At 58.6% G+C, this 17201-nt stretch overlaps 7 protein-coding genes across 7 annotated transcripts; 4 read left to right on the top strand and 3 right to left on the bottom strand.

Annotated features, from left to right (window-relative positions):
* The first annotated feature begins 1325 nt into the window (after positions 1-1325).
* On the top strand, positions 1326-4109 carry BDZ90DRAFT_118179 (hypothetical protein). The gene has a single exon (XM_025503273.1). The coding sequence runs from the start codon at positions 1432-1434 to the stop codon at positions 3943-3945; it is 2514 nt and encodes an 837-aa protein (XP_025364346.1). The 5' UTR covers positions 1326-1431; the 3' UTR covers positions 3946-4109.
* On the bottom strand, positions 3870-6991 carry BDZ90DRAFT_230587 (hypothetical protein). Its single transcript, XM_025505529.1, has one exon. It carries the CDS (start codon positions 6825-6827, stop codon positions 4158-4160), a length of 2670 nt encoding a protein of 889 aa, XP_025364345.1. The 5' UTR covers positions 6828-6991; the 3' UTR covers positions 3870-4157.
* A 300-nt stretch (positions 6992-7291) lies between these two features.
* Positions 7292-8173, top strand: BDZ90DRAFT_230586 (hypothetical protein). The gene is made up of 3 exons (XM_025505528.1): positions 7292-7388; positions 7462-7566; positions 7650-8173. Exons 1-3 carry the CDS (start codon positions 7351-7353, stop codon positions 8074-8076), a joined length of 570 nt encoding a protein of 189 aa, XP_025364344.1. The 5' UTR covers positions 7292-7350; the 3' UTR covers positions 8077-8173.
* BDZ90DRAFT_230584 (DUF689-domain-containing protein) lies at positions 8108-9389 on the bottom strand. Its single transcript, XM_025505527.1, has 2 exons — positions 9177-9389; positions 8108-9100 (listed from the first exon to the last, which is right to left on the bottom strand). The coding sequence occupies exons 1-2, from the start codon at positions 9361-9363 to the stop codon at positions 8208-8210; spliced, it is 1080 nt and encodes a 359-aa protein (XP_025364343.1). The 5' UTR covers positions 9364-9389; the 3' UTR covers positions 8108-8207.
* Positions 9390-9695: 306 nt separating this feature from the next.
* BDZ90DRAFT_249596 (S-adenosyl-L-methionine-dependent methyltransferase) lies at positions 9696-11054 on the top strand. Its single transcript, XM_025507663.1, has 2 exons — positions 9696-9974; positions 10054-11054. The coding sequence occupies exons 1-2, from the start codon at positions 9901-9903 to the stop codon at positions 10961-10963; spliced, it is 984 nt and encodes a 327-aa protein (XP_025364342.1). The 5' UTR covers positions 9696-9900; the 3' UTR covers positions 10964-11054.
* Positions 10625-12424, bottom strand: BDZ90DRAFT_237283 (hypothetical protein). Its single transcript, XM_025507316.1, has 2 exons — positions 11789-12424; positions 10625-11714 (listed from the first exon to the last, which is right to left on the bottom strand). Exons 1-2 carry the CDS (start codon positions 12373-12375, stop codon positions 11066-11068), a joined length of 1236 nt encoding a protein of 411 aa, XP_025364341.1. The 5' UTR covers positions 12376-12424; the 3' UTR covers positions 10625-11065.
* A 147-nt stretch (positions 12425-12571) lies between these two features.
* Positions 12572-17178, top strand: BDZ90DRAFT_249590 (beta and beta-prime subunits of DNA dependent RNA-polymerase). Its single transcript, XM_025507662.1, has 3 exons — positions 12572-12901; positions 12984-15312; positions 15386-17178. The coding sequence occupies exons 1-3, from the start codon at positions 12725-12727 to the stop codon at positions 17110-17112; spliced, it is 4233 nt and encodes a 1410-aa protein (XP_025364340.1). The 5' UTR covers positions 12572-12724; the 3' UTR covers positions 17113-17178.
* Positions 17179-17201: the final 23 nt, after the last annotated feature.

The raw sequence follows: 17201 nt of genomic DNA, 5'->3' as shown, positions 1-17201 counted from the left end.
ATCAAATTGACAATGGGAAAGAAAGGGACGGCCGTGGGATGCAGTGAGCCATGATGAATGATCAGCGTCTCCTGCTTCGCGATCGCCCGTCCGTGGGCGGAATGTCCATTTGACGTTCGTCTCATCACACTCTTCCAGGTCCACTCGCCAGCCTATCAATGGGCCGAGACATGCGCTTCCTCCGATCTGTTTGTTTGCTGCGCTGCGTTTCCATGAGCCCAGCCTGCACTGCCTATTGTGCCCGCGCACTGCGCTTCCTCTTTCCTTTCAGGCTACCGGTCAGATGAGCTTCAACGCACACGCTTTGATCGGTGATTTGCCCTCACGTCATTTGTTCGTGGGCCAGGTAGTGGCAGTGGCTTCCTGAGGTCGAACCAGGCAGGTCCGCCCGTTCTTCATTCGCCTGCCTCGCTCGCTCGCTCGCCCGCCCGCTCGCTCCAAAGCGGCCGCCCTCTTCATCTCGAAGAAGGGTCGATGCAGATGCACGCGAGACCAACACCGCCGCCGCCGCCTCCGCCGCTGTCGCCGCTGCCTGCTCTCAATCTTCTTCGACTTGCCCGGCCACTTTCAGAAGGGGCGGCAACGGCAATCGAATTGCTGCTGCTGTCTCTAGCGCAGACAGACGGGCAAAGAGGGACCAACCCCTCCCGGTGTCCCACATTCTTGACCACGGGGCTGATGACGAGGAAAGGGCAGTAGGAGGACCAAGACTTCGGAGCAGCGACGCCTCCAACGACTGCTTGCAGCGGCTGCGTCTTTGGCCCTTGTCGCCCTCGCCAATGACTGCTGAACTACAACACTCGACGTGTGCAGGCGCAGAATGAGCGAGGAGGGTACGCGAAGCAATTATATCAGTGAATGCCGTGCAAGTGCGAGCGCCTTGCGTGTCCCGATGCTGCCAAAAGTGGCACACCTTGGAGCAAAATCTCACAGGCCTATTCAGCCACGACGACATCGACGAGCCTGCTCTTCCCTGTCCTCAGCATCCCACCTTCTGCCTAGACCAGAATCACCCCTCATCATCCAGTCTGGGCCATGACATCTGAAGCACCTCCATGCTAGCACCAGGACATTTTCCAATAGACTGCAACTAGCGCGTTATCATCACTCCCGCCTACTTGACGTGCTTCCTCCCTCAGGTAAGTCTGCAGCGGCTCGTTGTTGGATGAAGTAGATCGAGAGGAGGCGCAGCATCTAAGGTCGGCGAGTGAGACGGTAATCTTGGACCGCCTTCGGTTGCGGAAGAAGATGGTCATACCTCGACTCGCTCTGCCCTCACAAGGAGGGATGCCAGAATGAGGTGCCTCAGGCGAGGAAGGCGACTGGAAAGCTGATTTTGCTCACCTTTTTGACGTCGCACTCAGTCGGCTTCAACGACTTGCGCCCTCGTCGCTTGTCGACTGACCGGAAGTGTGCTGGACTAGTCAGACAATGCGTCATGAGAGCACGAGCAGCGTCCATGGCGACCTGGATGGGGGCAGCTCCTCGGGAGCAACTTCTCACGACGAGACCGCGAGGAGCTCGCCGCAGCGAATGCAGCAATCACTAGGTCCGTCCGTTCAGTGGAATGCGACATACGATGAGGAGCATTTGTTGCATTCGCACGAGGCCTCGGAGGAAGATTTCTATCCTGAATGGGTCAAGACCCAGACCTCACCTCCGGACGCCCAACCGCCTGCGGTCAATCTGCGTGGCCCTGGTCCCTCTAGCTTCGGAAGCAGTCAAGGGTCACTCAACATAAGCCCGTCAGAGTACGACCGCTTGGGACTGACCTTTGACGACACTTTGGGATCAGGCCAGACTGGACAAGGACAATCAGACTTCCTCCCGCAGGATGACTTTAGCGGTCCTTCAGGCTGGCCCTCCGCTGAGGAGACGTCGGCGCTCTTTGCGTCTCTGGAACAGGCAAATCCGCCGTCCTTGCCTTTCTCACACTCCCAAGGCGCTGCCGATCCAGCATGGGCCGTCTCGCAGCCTGGCATGGACCTTGACTGGGATGCTCTACCTGCTGATCCACTCTCGCTGGCGATTTGGCGATCTAATTCACGCGAAGATATGCTGGCGCTGATGGGCGGCGGGACGCAGAGGTTAGAGCAGCTACCAGAGCATACCAGCGCTGACTTCAGCCCGTCAATCAATCTGATCTCGCCATCTTCATCAACAATGAATTTACCGACTGTGAGATCAGCTCGACGGCCATCGCAAGATTCACTGGGCTCTCGCAGACAAAGCCAGCATCTACGAGGGGCGTCCAGTGCTGGGTCCATCGTCTCACCTGGCCGACAACCTGCCTCAACGAGGCGATCCTTTGACACCGGCCATCCATATCCTTCCACGCGGCTTCGCAATGAGCCGTCGATGCGGTCTATCAGCGGCAGCAGTAGCAGTGGCAGCTCAAAGGGGACCAGGTCGAGGGCAATGACATCCCAATCCAGTCGGGATAGCTTTCATGCCACGTCGTTCATGTCTCGCCTCGAATCTTCAGAGGGACAGAAGTCTCAACCAGGCGGCGAACTCCCATCCAGTATGGTGGCCCACTTTCAGTCGCTCGGGCTCGACCTGACTCAGCTATCAAGCAGTCTCCCAGACGTCTCTTCGGGCCATCATCGAGCAACCCAGCAACCAGGAATAACTCCTCACGTCACAGAGCACAGCTTCGTTTCCACGAGCTCGTCCCATCTCGACGCCTCGTCTCTAAGCCTCGACGACTCCCTCCTTGCACCAATCGGTCACGCCCAATCGCGACTCTCACACTCTGGCGAAATGGACGACGACACACCGCTTTCGTCGCCGGCGTTCTCCGCCAACCTATCATTGGGAATGGAGGAGGCAACGGGCGCTTCAGGCTCGAGCATCAGCGGCAGCACGAGAAGTAGCAACGAAAAGGGCAAAGGAAAAGCACACGAAGCACCAATATTGCAGCGGCGCAACAACGTGACAAGCAGTACCTCATCTTGGCCGAGGAACATCAGCCTCCGTGTGAACACTGGCCTGCAACCGCCGCAAGGAGCTTCGCCCGCCTCCCACTCGCCATGGAGTCAGAATCGTGGGCCATCGTCAGCGCCCTTGATGCAGCTCTCGCGCTCAGCGGATCACGCCAGCCAGGCTGCTTCCAGCGGCGACAGTAGAAGCTACGGAACGTCGCCTGGTCAGCACAGCGACGTGCAAGCACGAGCGCCCCCACCTCCCGGGCGTACACTATACCGCAGCCGACCGATCAGTATGGACAATCTTGCCACCGGTAGGAGCGCTCGAGGAGGTGGTCAGCCCCGCGTGAAGTACAATGAGATCACAGCTGCCCTGGACACATTGCGCGCATTTCTGCAGCAGAGAGAGAAGCAAGCAGCTCGCGAAGAGGGTCGCGAAGAGCGAAGAGAATCGTGGAGTTCGGCAGGTCTGCCCTCGTCGTCATCGTCATCGTCGACATCATCGTCGCGTCGCCTGCGTCACAGCGTCGGTCGACTCCCACCACGAGGTTCAGTCCGAATGGAAGGCTTTGCGCCGCCTTCGAACTCATCATCCCGGCCCCTCTCGCCTCATGGGTACATCGACGAAGCGGTCTCGAGGGCCATGAATCGCGAGGGGGCAGCACGTCAGCTTACAGGACGGGACTCGTCTGACGAGCTGACATACTCTGCTCCTCGCTTGAGAACACATCAATCATGGCATCGCACGAGCCTTCCCGTCCTGAACAGCGGAACGAGTAGGGAGCAGGAGCGCCTCGATGCGCTTCAGCATCTCAGCGAAAGGGTTAAGGCTATGCGGAGGCAAAGTCAGCGGGAGGAAGAGCAAGAGCGGCAGCGATATCAGCAGCAGCATCACGATGATGAAGGCATCGCGGAGGAGTGGCAAGAATACCTCGAGACGGATGAGAGTAACGAGAGGGTGTACCGTAGCGCAGCGTGGCGTGGCTCGTACGGCGGACATGAAGCTCGAGACCGCTAGTTGGCATCCTCTTCCCTCAACACCGTGGCCCATCCCCGCGCTCCTGGCATACCACCACAGTCTTTATACCCTTGCACGCGGGTCACTCCTCGTGCACCTCGAGGTCGCATCGAGCTACGCTCGTTAGCTCAGCAAATGCATCACTTGCTAAGATATAGAGCTTCATGCATTTGATTCACTTTCCGTTGGGACGTAGTCCGTTCTGTTCTGGCTCACTTCCTCCTTCTCTTCCCACTCGATGCGCCGACGCCACTACCCGTCGATCCCCCTCCACTCCTTCCCGACCAGTCCATATCCCCCTCCTTGTCCCACGTAGACTCACGCTCCTCAGGCTGCGTCTCCTCCCAGATACGGCGCTCGTCGAGCATAGGCCGCTTGGCCGAAGAGGATGAAGATGAGGGCATCGAGCCAGTAGATGCAGAGGCAGTCACGGTAGGAGTGGAAGGGAAGGCAGGGCCAATCTGCGAATCGCCCATTGGCCCGTCCTTGAGAAGCCACGATGACGAAGAGGAAGAAGGCGCAGCAGCGCTCGACGTCTCCGTGGTCGCGGAGCTGGTGGCGACGCCAACCTCCTCATCTGCGCTCTTCGGGTAGGCCCCCTTCTTCCAGAAGATAGGTTTGTGAGTCTTGAGCGCCCCCCTGATCGGCTTAGCCAAGCTACCCAAGTTCGCTGCACGCTCACGATCTTCATCGCCCGCAGCATCGTAGTAGTACCAATGCTCGAGCGAGTGGCCAGAGGCATCCTTGCCTGCACGATGGATCTGCCCGAACATAGGCTTCGACTGGAGAACGCTCTCGAGCCTCTCGGTCCAGGCACGGCGAGCTGTAGAGGTCCAGCGCTCGGTGGCCGTTGAGGCGGGGAGAGAAGAGAGGAGCTGCGCTGCTCCCCAGCCGGAGACGATCGAACCTTGAGCCAGGTCTGTAGCAGCAGCACTCCCACCTGCTTCACCACGCATGAGGCCCTGCGTTGATGCCAAAACGGAGCGCACGGCCTCACTCGCGCTGATCGTCGCCGTGCGGTGGAAGACGATTGCACCGGCGAGAAGCCCTTCGAGATCGTAAGTGGGAGCGAGGACCGCTACGCACGCACGCGCTTGGTCTCGCAAGGCGTTACGGAATTGCTGAGAGTCGGGTCCTGCGCCAGCGCTAGGAGCCGGCGAGGAGGAGCCACTGGAAGGCCCGCGGGCGGCTGCGGAACCAGTGGCAGTAGCAGAGGCGGGGACTTTGGGTGGAGGCATCATGATCTGGCTGGTGGTGGGCTTGAGGGTGCGAGCACGTGATGCGAAGGGGCCTTGGCTTGCAGCTTGAGCGGCAGGCTTGGGCGTGCTCGACATGGCTGGGGCTGCGGACGCCTCAGAGGATGACGGCAGGGCACGGGGTGCCAGCTCGGGTGATGGCGTGAGGTCGCTCTCAGCACCATCAACAGGCGCAGCCTCAAGCTCGGTGCGGGGCTGCTTGGCAGCGCGCGTGGCGGCCTCATTCTCGACCTCGCCTGGGATTGTGGTGTCGGCAGCATCGGCGTTCTCGCGTTCCGCGGCGCGAGGGACAGCCGGGGTAGCAGAGGAAGGCGTGCCGACCGAGCTGAGGCCGAGGGAGAGGGGCGGCATCGAGAGCTCGAGATCAGCGCGACCTCGTCCCAGACTGGGAGACAAGGGCTCCTCAGCGCCGTCCTCCCCATCGCGGTCGGCACTAGGGCCAGCAGGAGACGAGGTTGCGAAGGGTGCAGGGCTGCTGCTTGGTGGTGAGAGCGGTGCGCCTTGAGCGTTGGACGTCTTGACAAATCTCGACTGCGAGGACAGAGCAGCGCCAAGCAGTTGAGAGACGGCTTCCTGCGAAGCATCTTGAGACTGCTCGAGCTGCCTCATCGACGCGCTCCTCCTAATGCTGTCGCTTGCTGGCCTCTTTGCTGGGCTGCTGCCATCAGCACCTGGCAGGCTGGCTCTTGCAGCCTTCTTTGCCTTGCTCGTGACTGCGTGCATCGGCCTGCTCGCGTCAGGGTGAATCTCGAAGATGGTCTTGACACCAAAGAAGTCGATAGTGCTCTTTCCTGGCTCAAGACGCAGCACATGTCCCTCCCGACGCCTCTTTCCGTCTACAATGAGCCCGTTCTGACCCAGAATGCGCACGACAAAGCCGCCAGAGGGGGTCTTCTTGGCTCTGCTGTCCACAGCTCGAGGCAGAGGCGAGAACGGAAGCCACTCGATGATGGCGTGCCTGCGACTGACATGACGCGCGTGGTTGGGTAGAGGGATATGTTGGGTAGGCTTAGTGCCAACTCCGGGGCTAGCTTGCGGGACAGAATCGTCCGCCTCCGGAGTGTTGGAAGCGGATGACGCGTGGGGCTGGCCGGTCGGCTTGCTACGCCCAAGGAGGAGGGCGTGCGTGAAGGAGCCGAAGAGGACGTATGACGCGTTGTTGACTTGACTAGCTGCAGCGTCGAGCTCCTTGAGCCCCGCAAAGGGGTCAGCCTTGCTCAGCTGCGAGGCAGCGTGGGAGGTGCCGAGGGAAGGACGCGACCTGTATGCGGGCTTGATGGGAGAAGATGCGGCGGGACTGCTCTCGTCGGATCCATCGCGTTGGCGAGTTGGTGACGATGAGAAGATGGCTGTGATTGATGACGATCTCATACCGCGCCCTTCATTGTCTGAAGGCAGGGGCGAGGATGGCGGGGGCGTGTCCACACCTGCATGGGCGTGACGCGTCGCGAAGGATGGCTGGCGTTGCTTTACATTGATGTCTTGCATTTGGAGCGGAGTGGTATTTGCTGTGGCGGAGAACGACCCCGAAAGGCGAGGTTGCGATTTTGATGGCGATGCTGGGATGCGGGCTTGCGATGAAGGCACTACGCGACGATCCTCTTGAGGGACGCGCTCGACGTTCATGATGGTCGCGTAAAGGGGGAGTGAACCGCTTGCCGTTCAGCTAAATCACAAGATGAGGCAGGGCGAAGCAAGGCAAAGGGAGTCCACAATTGCGCAAAGGAGCGCTGGTAGTATGGAGCAAGAGAGGGATGAAGAGGAGGGCCGAGATAGGGTGAGAAATGAATTGGACAAAGGAAGGATGAGAATTCGGACGCGCTTCGCTCCCTCATTCGCGTCCGCACGACTCTTTCGCAGCGGCGGCTCATCTTTCTCGTCTCGAGCGCGAGGACTCGACTCGACTCGACTCCACACGACGGACAGAACAGCGGCCACCAAAATTCGCCGAGGCTCACCACTTTACGGCGAAGGACCTTTTGAAATTGGCTTCCTCGCCATTACTTCCTCGTCGCCTCTCGCCACAATGCCTCGCAAAAGTAGACAGGCGGCATCAAGAGAATCTTCGTCGAGCGAAGACGTCGCGCCAGAGACGAGTCATATCGTGCAGAGTCTCGAGAACTTGGCAGCCAAGGGCCCTATGCCCAAGATGGCCGTCTTCGATCTCGATTATACCCTTTGGCCCCTGTGAGTCCTGCGAGAGATGAGATGGTGACGACAGACTCAGACCGGGTCTGACTGCCCCGCACCACCCACACAGCTGGGTGGACACGCACGTCGATACGCCAATCAAGCGCAAGGGCAACGCGATCAACAAGGTCGTGGATCGACATGGCCAGCCACTCTCCTTCTTCCCCCACGTCCCGTGAGCAAGCAGCCCTGGCTCCCGTTGAATACCACCCCCCGCCAGAAGCACTGATTGTGATCGTCTCGCCCGTTCGTACCCAGCTCCATTCTCTTCTTCTGCCGCCGCCACAACATAGCAATCGCAGCCGCCTCACGCACCTCAGCCCCCTCAGCAGCAAAGCAAGCGCTCAATGGTCTCTACCTAATCGACGACTCCCCACGGTCACCCTCCTCAGAAGCCCTCAAGTCATGGACTCTTTTCAATTTCAACGAGATCTACCCTGGCAGCAAGATAAGCCACTTTCGCCAACTGCATGCAGACTCTGGGATCGTCTACGAGGACATGATCTTCTTTGACGACGAGTATCGCAATTCGGAGGTGGGGACGAAGTTGGGCGTCCATTTCGTCGAGGTCGGGCATCAGGGCTTGGACTTGGGTACCTTTGAGAGGGGGGTGGGAGAGTGGAGAGCGAGAAGAGCTAGTAGGATGGGAAGGGGGGAGGAGGCGGATGTGGGAAGCAAAGTATAGATGAGAGAGCTCAGTGAAGTAGATAAGAGGGCGCAATGAAAGAGCCGATAGGATTACGATGAGGAAGCGGACAGTCGATCGAATACATGAAAAGACGGAAAGATACACTTGCGCTTACTGATCCTTACCGCCTAGAGGTCATCATCCATCGAGTCCGGGATGAGGACCATCTCTCCCGGCTTAAAGGCGGGCAACCCCAAGTAAGGGCATGAGCTGCATCTGAAGGCATCCCCCAATGTACAGCTTCCACAGCTGGACGAGGCTGCACCGGATGTGTCCACTTGGATACGCTTGACAACCCTCGTGACCCCGCGTTCGTCCACAACAGTCTCCGTCACCTCCGTCCTCGGTGGTGCCCCACCCTTACTTCCACCAGGCAGATCCTGATCGCTCGCGTCCAGCCTCACGATTTCTGTGCCGTTCATTCGAGCCAATTCTTCTTCGTCCTCCAATTCGCGCAACCCGCACGTGCAGCCTTTGCACGCCTTCTTCCTTCGTCCGCCGGCGAGGGCAGACTCCAGGTCACAGTCCTCCCGGCGAGCCGCTTGGGGGACGAGGCGGTCTGCTTCGCTAAGAAGGGACTCCGGATTGATCTGAGGAGGGGTGCTTGTGGCCCAAAGCGAGGACTTGGCGGAGCCGTTGGACGAGGAGCCGTTGGCTGCCTTTCGCCTCAATGGGAGGGCAGCAGATGACGAAGAGGATGAAGAAGAGGCACCATTGTTGAGTGAGACGCCGTTGCTGGTGCCGTTGCGCTCCAGGCCCATGGATGCGGCGCTCTGAGCAGGCTTCTGTGCGACGATCTGGCCTCCCTCCTGGACAACTGCCTTTGTGAATCCTGCGAGGATGACCTCGCCTCTTGTCCTCTTGACGCTGCTCTCGTCTGCCTGACCGACAAGCTGGATGGTCATCGAGCCATTGTCTCGCAGACTAGCCAAAAGGGTGGACAGTAGGCCGCCGTTCTGTGCATCAGAAGGTGTGAGGAGGAGGATGGCCATTGCGTAGGTGGAGGGGCTGAGTGTGGTAGCTGTGCGCGCGGGGGAGGGATGGTGTGAGCACGGCAAGACCAGTCGGAAGGTGATGCACTGTGGATGTCGGCTCACCTCCGTCAGTGAGACGATCGGCCATATGCATCTCAACTTGCTTCTCTCCACCCTGACCAGCCTCATGCACAGCCTGCTGGTACTGGCCGCTCTGCGCAGCGGCCATCGATCCAATGACGAGGACGCGATCCTGGCTAGCCTCTCCTGTCACCATTCCGTTGGATTGATGAGGTTGAGGGCCAGCCATGGTGGATGATGACGAGGCAGCAAAGGCCATGTTGACGTCCGGGACCATTGCGGAGGGAGTAGGAGCGAGCGACGATGGGCTTACGACGGTACGAGACGGGAGCTGGAGGAGGGCGAAGCTACGATGATAGCCGTCGTCGAAAGCTGTTCTGGTCTATGAGCGCTAAACGATGAGACGAGGGCCGATTTCAGGCTTAATTGTTGAGGATGGCGGTGATGGTGGGGAAGGAAGATACCTGGCTTGGCTGGCTGAGCGTCGATTTGCAAAGATTAAGAGGCCACTGCGAGTCAAGTCGCGAGCTTTGATTTGCCGCCTCAGTTCATCCGCCCGCCCGCCTGCCCGCCTGCACACACCACAGGCCGCCGCCACACGCCAAGTTCTTGCGGCCGAAGTCAGGCCAAGCAGCCTCGGCCTGGCCTTCCTGAAAGTCGCATTTGAATTTTGGCAACGACCAACGATCAAGGAAGCAGCTCTGTCCGTTCTCCCCTCCATCATCAAACACCTCACGACCACATTGAGCATTGATCGGCGCCCAGCATGAGCAGGCCAGAGCATCTCGCACCGCCCGAGATCTTCTATGGAGACGATGAGGCGGGCAAATACACTGCCAAGTGAGTGCAGATGAAGCTCCCCTCGACCTCGTTCGATGCCTTACTTACGCCCTGGGACTCTGGACGCACCGCTTCTCAGCTCGCGTATCCAGAACATCCAGGCCAGCATGACACATCGAGCCATCGAGCTTCTCAATCTGCCCGCTTGGAAGGCAGAGTCTGGGGCCCTTCTCTTGGACATCGGCTGCGGGTCAGGCCTCTCGGGCGAGATCCTCACAGAGTACGGCCACGAGTGGGTTGGCTTCGACATCAGCCCCTCAATGCTCGAGGTGGCCCTGGACAGGGACGTCGAGGGGGACGTGATGCTCGCAGATGGCGGCCAGGGTGTCCCTTACCGAGCAGGCACATTCGACGGCGCTATCAGTATTTCCGTCCTTCAATGGCTGTGTAACGCCGACTCGACCTCGCACTCCCCTACTGCTCGACTCCTGCAATTCTTCACGACGCTCCACGCCGCCCTCTCCCGTGGGGCGCGAGCCGTCTTCCAGTTCTACCCGCAGGATGACGATCAAGTACGCATGATCATGAATGCTGCTACGCGCGCTGGGTTTGGTGGTGGACTGGTGGTCGACTATCCAAACTCGAAGAAGGCAAAGAAATTCTTCCTCGTCCTGTGGAGCGGTGGAGCGATGACCCGACCAAAGGGGATGGAGGAGTATGGGCAGGACGTGGCCATGAATGAGGACCAAGCGCTGCCGCAGGGCTTGAGGGCGGAACATGAGCAGGACCTCGATGAGGACGGCGCTGGCCCTTCCCGTGCAGGCCCAGCTCAAGCCAAATTCCAGTCGAAGCGAGAGCGAGGTGGCCGATTTGACAAGAAGGGTGGTGGCAAGTCGAAGAAGCAACGCGCCAAAGAAGACAAGTTTGGGATGGAAAAGGGCAGCAAGGAATGGATCATGAGGAAGAAGGAGCTCTATAAGAAGAGGGGGAAGAAGGACGTCCCTGAAAACTCGAAGTACACGGGGAGGAAGAGGAGGCCGCAATTCTAGGGAAGAATGTGGCGTCGCAAAGTGCAAATTGTATTATACCCAAGCCAAGAAGCAACGACGAGAGTGTCGCGTGAGCTACTGTGGTGGCATTGTCGCCCTGGCTCAGTCGAGATCTTCCTCCTCCGGAGCCTCAATAGCCCCCTCCTGCTCCTCCCCCTCTCCCCCGCCTTGTGCCTGTTTCGCTTCCGGCTCAGGCGCCTGCTTGATAGCCAATGCCTGCACCTTCTCCGCCTCCTCTCCTCCAGCACCCCCCGCAATACGACCCTGCCCTGGCTGTGACCCGCCACCACCCATGAGTGAACTGAGCATGTCCTGCATGAAGTTTCCCTGAGGCCTCTGCGCTTGCAGCTGGAAATAGCTAGTCGATACACTGTTGATGGCGTCCCCTGTGCCGGGCTCGTGAACCGCTTCTCCGCCTTCACGCTCGTACTGGCGGACGAGGGAGATCCATGCCTGCTTCAGCCCCTCCGGGACTCTGCTGCTACCGCTGGAGACGGAAGAGATGGCGTGCAGCGTGAGTGCAAGGGCCATTTGGGCGAAGTTTAGGTCCGGATTCCCAGTCACGTAAAGCTGAAGACCCTTGGGGGGCGGTGGAGCTGGTGACGAGGCGGAATCTGCGCCTGCAGGTGTCGTGTAGGGGCGCGGGTTGGGGTTCATGGGGAGGAGAAGGCTCGGATGCTTGGTCATCAGACGTGAGATGAAGATGGATAGGAAGCCTTTCGCTGCGTCGGGAGCTTTAAGGCCGAGGAGGCTGGCGGCGATCACGGGAGGGAACAGGTCAGCGTGGAGACGTGACAGACTATATGCCCTCCTTTGTCAACTCACGGGAGCACAGCTCGCAATGCAAATCGCCCAGACTCTGTCCTCTCAACGACGGCCGCCTCTCTTGACTCTCCTTCCTGCTTGGTCACCTCCTGCGCGAAGCTGCCAAGCCACTCGATCATCATGAGCGCGAACGACTTTGGCGCATGCTCCGGCACGTGAGCCGACGAGCCGGCAGGGGGAGCTACGCAAGCAGCAATATAGTGCCCCTCTGCGGCAAAGTAGCTTCCTTCCTTCGCCAACATATCTGCGATAGCGAGGCGAAGCTGACTGTCTCCTGCCGGGTTGCGTGAAGCCTGCACCGACCATTTGATTGCCGCGTCGATGACCTTCTTCCTCCAGAAATCGTTGGCAGCCAGCGAGATGATTTGTACCAGTCTCTTCCTGCTCTCTTCGTCACACGGCTTGCCTGACTGGGTGTAGATGTCTACGAGGTAGACGGCCAAGTCGCAACCGCTTCCTTGCTCCTTGGCCTCAAGCATCTGCACCGAGCCGTCTCCGATCGTCTTGATTGCATCATCGTAGGCCTTCTTCTTGAGCTGGCGGATCGCCTTTGTGCGCAGTCTCTGGTGGGTATCGTATGCTGACATGGCGGCAGAAGAGGGCAGGTGAGAGTTGCTACCGGGGGGGGAGGGAGGAGAGGAAGATGTCCAGCTACTCCTCGAGCTCCCTTACGGTCCGTGCAGTCGAGCGACCCAACGCCCCACGTGGCGGTTGGCGATCTTGTCCGTCGCTCGACTCGATTTTGGTCGTCGAGGGCGACTTGGCGCGGCGCTGCCCTTTCCGCCACTACCATCATCATTTCGTCCCACTCGCTCATATCATCTCTTCGGCTCTGTAGACGCAAACCTTCGCGCTAGAGCTGTCGAGCTCTAGAGTGCTCTTCATCGTCTTCGTACGCGACCCCGCGCCGCTGTTGCGGCTTTCTCGCGGCCCAAGATGAAGGAGATTGTGTCACACGATGCGCCAAAGAAGATCAAACACATTCAATTTGGCGTCCTCTCTCAGCAGGACATCGTCCAGATCTCAGAGCTGGAATGCATCACTAGGGAGCTGTACAAGATCGGCGAGTCGGAGAAGACGCCCATGAAGGGGGGCGTGTTGGATAGAAGACTGGTAAGTAGGGTAACGACGAGCAAGCAGTGTCGATGAGCGTACGCTCACTCCCTGTGCCCCGTACTCCTCCTCGCTCGCTCAGGGTGTACCTTCGAAAGCCGGCAATTGCGAGACGTGCGGTCTCTCTCAAGTTGACTGCGTAGGTCACTACGGCTACATCCGCCTCGTCTTGCCCGTCTTCCATTGGGGCTTTTTCAAGCATACCGTAGCCATCCTCCAAGTCATCTGCAAGACGTGCGCTACAGTCCTCCTCGACGAGCCTACAAAGCGCAAGCACCTTCGCACCTTCCGCAAGCCCAATCTCGAGAACCTGCAGCGTACAGCTACCTTCAAAGCTGTTAACACACAAGCTCGGAAAGTGCTCCATTGTCCCAAGTGCAATGCCATCAATGGCGTTGTCAAGAAGGCTGGACCCCTCAAGATCGTTCATGAGAAGTTCAGGCAGAAGAAGCTAGCAGATGAGCGAACCGCATTCGACAAGACATTCGACAGGGCTCTCAAGATGTCTGAGCAAGGAGGCGCCTACGACATCAGACCCCATCTTCACAAGGCGCAGGAGGATCTCAACCCGCTCAAGGTCCTCGACCTCTTCAAGCGCATCTCAGATGAGGACTGTGAGCTGCTAGGTCTCAAGCCGGAGCACGGCAGGCCGGAAGAGTACATCTGGCAGTACATTTGTGTTCCTCCTGTCTGCATTCGTCCGACAGTCGAGCAAGATGGAGCGACCAACGAGGACGACTTGACCGTCAAGTTGAGCGAGATCATCTTCACAAACCAAGTCATCAAGACGGGCCTGCAGCAGCGCGGCAAAGCCTCAGCGACAACACAGCTCATGGAGCAGTGGGATTGGCTGCAACTCTCCGTCGCCCTCTACATCAACTCTGAGATGCCCGGTCAACCACTCATACCCCACGACAAGCCGAGAAGAGGCTTCTGTCAACGACTCAAGGGCAAGCAAGGTCGATTCAGAGGCAACCTGTCAGGAAAGCGTGTCGATTTCTCTGGTCGAACCGTCATCTCACCCGACCCCAATCTCAAGATTGACGAGGTCGCCGTGCCGGAGAGGGTGGCCAAGATCCTCACATATCCAGAGCGCGTCTTCGAGCACAACATTGAGTCACTACGCAAGGCCGTCTTGAACGGCTGCGAGACACATCCAGGTGCCAATTACGTCACCGACTCCGAGACGGGGATGAAGAGGTACCTCAAGTTCGGCGGATCCGTCACCATCGCAGCAGAGAAGCTCAAAGTGGGCGACATCGTCGAGCGTCATCTTCGCGACGGCGACATTGTCCTCTTCAATCGGCAGCCTTCCCTCCACAAGCTGTCCATCATGTCGCACAGGGCGAAGATCAGGCCGTGGAGAACATTTCGCCTCAACGAGTGTGCCTGCAACCCGTACAACGCCGACTTTGACGGTGACGAGATGAACATGCACGTACCGCAGACGGAGGAGGCTCGCACGGAGGCGACGGTGCTCATGGGCGTCAAGCACAACTTGGTCACGCCTCGTAACGGAGAGCCGCTCATCGCCGCTATCCAGGACTTCATCACGGCATCCTTCCTCATTTCACGTCGCGACCGCTTCTTCAATCGTGCTCAATTCACACAGGTCTGCTCTTACTTTGCAGACGCCAATCTGCACATCGACATCCCTCCGCCCGCGATCATGAAGCCTCAGCAGCTCTGGACAGGCAAGCAAGTCTTCAGCTGCCTCATCCGTCCCAACAAGGACGCGCCGCAGCTCGTCAACCTCGAGGCGCAGTGCAGGACCTTTGAGAAGCCCAAGGGAAGCTTCATCAAGGATATGAGCCCCAATGATGGCTACCTGGTCATCGTCAACTCGGAGGTCATGTGTGGTGTGATGGACAAGTCGACAGTAGGAGACGGCAAGAAGAACAGTGTCTTCGGAGTCATGCTACGCGACTACGGTCCAGATGCGGCGATTCAAGCCATGAACAGACTGGCAAAGACGTGTGCCCGCTGGCTTGCCAATCAAGGCTTCTCACTAGGTATCAACGACGTCATGCCAGGAGACAATCTGCGCCTCACCAAGGACAGCAAAGTCGAAGCCGCCTACCGCCAGTGTTTGGACCTGATCGGGCAGGCGAAGCTGGGCAAGCTGGAGAACCTACCAGGATGCAACCAAGAGCAGACGCTCGAGAACATGATCTCGGGTGTGTTGAGTGGAGTCCGATCCGATGTAGGAGAGATCTGCATGACGGAGCTGTCGCGTCACAACGCCCCGCTCATCATGGCGGTGTGTGGATCCAAGGGGTCCAAGATCAACGTCGCTCAAATGGTGGCCTGCGTGGGGCAGCAGATTATTTCTGGTTCGCGTGTGCCCAACGGCTTCCAGGATCGATCGTTGCCGCACTTTGCAAAGAAGTCCAAGGATCCGCCTTCCAAGGGTGAGTGGTGCGAACAAGAGGTACCGCGCCATTCACGCTCTCTAACATGTCGTCCTCTCCCTCTTTCGCGCAGGATTCGTGCGCAACAGCTTCTTCTCTGGCCTCACTCCTACCGAATTCCTTTTCCACGCCATCTCAGGTCGTGAAGGTCTGGTCGACACAGCCGTCAAGACAGCCGAGACGGGCTACATGCAGCGTCGTCTAATGAAAGCGCTTGAGGACCTGTCGACGCACTACGATACGTCAGTACGCAACTCTACAGGCGGAGTGGTCCAATTCACCTACGGAGACGACGGACTTGACCCTGCCGAGCTCGAAGGCAACGCTCTTCCCGTGGAGTACCACCGCTCATGGCGCCACTCCAAAGCCGTTGTAGAGCACAAGGTGGAGCGCGGTCTTCTCCCCTACGAGATCAGCGAGATCGTCGAGGCAGAACTGCAGAGCCACAAGTGGACGTCGCTCACGACGGAGAAGTATCGCGAGCAGGTGCGCGAATTCCTCAAAGAGTACGTCGTTGACAAAGCAGGAGCCGTGCGTGAGCACTTCTCCATGTACGGGGCTACGGAGCGTGAGGAAGAGTGGGATGAAGACACAGACTTGACGCTCGGTGCGAATGCAGCGCAGAGGGCTATCGTGGACAACAAGACCAAGGTCAAGAAGAGCGCCATCCACGAGTTCCTCCGACTCTGCTACACCAAGTACCTTCGCGCCAAGATTGAGCCCGGCTCAGCAGTCGGAGCTGTTGGCGCCCAGTCGATTGGTGAGCCGGGAACGCAGATGACGCTCAAGACTTTCCACTTTGCCGGAGTTGCCTCAATGAACGTTACGCTCGGTGTACCGCGCATCAAGGAGATCATCAACGCGGCCAAGAACATCAACACGCCCATCATTGACGCTACCCTCGTCAGCGAGAACAGCGAGCGTGCAGCGCGTATCGTTAAGGGTCGAATCGAGAAGACTTTCCTCGGCGACGTTGCATCCGTGATCGAAGAGGCGTGGGGTTCAGAATATGTTTACATTGGCTTGCACATCGACATGGCTGCGATCCACAAGCTGCAGCTCGAAGTCACTCTCGAGGACATTGGGCGGGCGATCATCAACGCTCCAAAGCTCAAGATCAAGGAGGGAGATGTCACACTTCGCCCTCACAAGAACAGGATCAGGGTGTACATCTCAGCAGACAAAAAGGACGAGGATATCACGGCTATCTACTACCGCTTGAAGCTGCTCAAGCGTCAGTTGCCTCAAATCATCATCAAGGGTATCCCCACGGCGACGCGCGCGGTCATTTCTGACGACAAGGGGAAGCGCAAGCTCCTCGTTGAAGGCTATGGGCTCAAGGAGGTCATGACTACGGATGGGGTTGTGGGCACCCGCACCCAGACGAACCACGTAGACGAGATGTTCCGCCATCTTGGCATCGAGGCTGCGCGCACGTCCATCTATAAGGAGATCGACTACACGATGTCGTCGCACGGTATGAGCATCGATCCGCGTCACGTCATGCTCCTGGCCGACGTCATGACGTACAAGGGCGAGGTGCTTGGTATCACCCGCTTTGGTGTTGCCAAGATGAAGGACAGTGTACTGATGCTGGCCTCCTTTGAGAAGACGACGGACCATCTCTTCGATGCGGCGCTGTATGGCAAGAAGGACGATGTAGCGGGAGTGAGTGAGAGTATCATCATGGGTGGACCGAGCAGGGGTGTGGGGACGGGTATGGTCACCCTAACTAGTTTGAAGCCACCGCTGGCCAAGAGGAGAGAGTTGGTATTTGATGCGGAGAAGAATGAGAAGTAGGCGCGGCGCACACGACGCGATTTCTTTTCAGTCTATCATGACCAATGTAGATTGTCACATTCAAAGCAGCGTGAGCATGACGGCTGTGT

The sequence above is a fragment of the Jaminaea rosea genome (genome assembly GCF_003144245.1).
Source record: "Jaminaea rosea strain MCA 5214 unplaced genomic scaffold BDZ90scaffold_2, whole genome shotgun sequence".
In the NCBI taxonomy this organism is placed as follows: domain Eukaryota; kingdom Fungi; phylum Basidiomycota; class Exobasidiomycetes; order Microstromatales; genus Jaminaea; species Jaminaea rosea.
The sequence above is the reverse complement of the archived record's forward strand: the minus strand, read 5'-3'. Positions and strand labels throughout refer to the sequence as shown.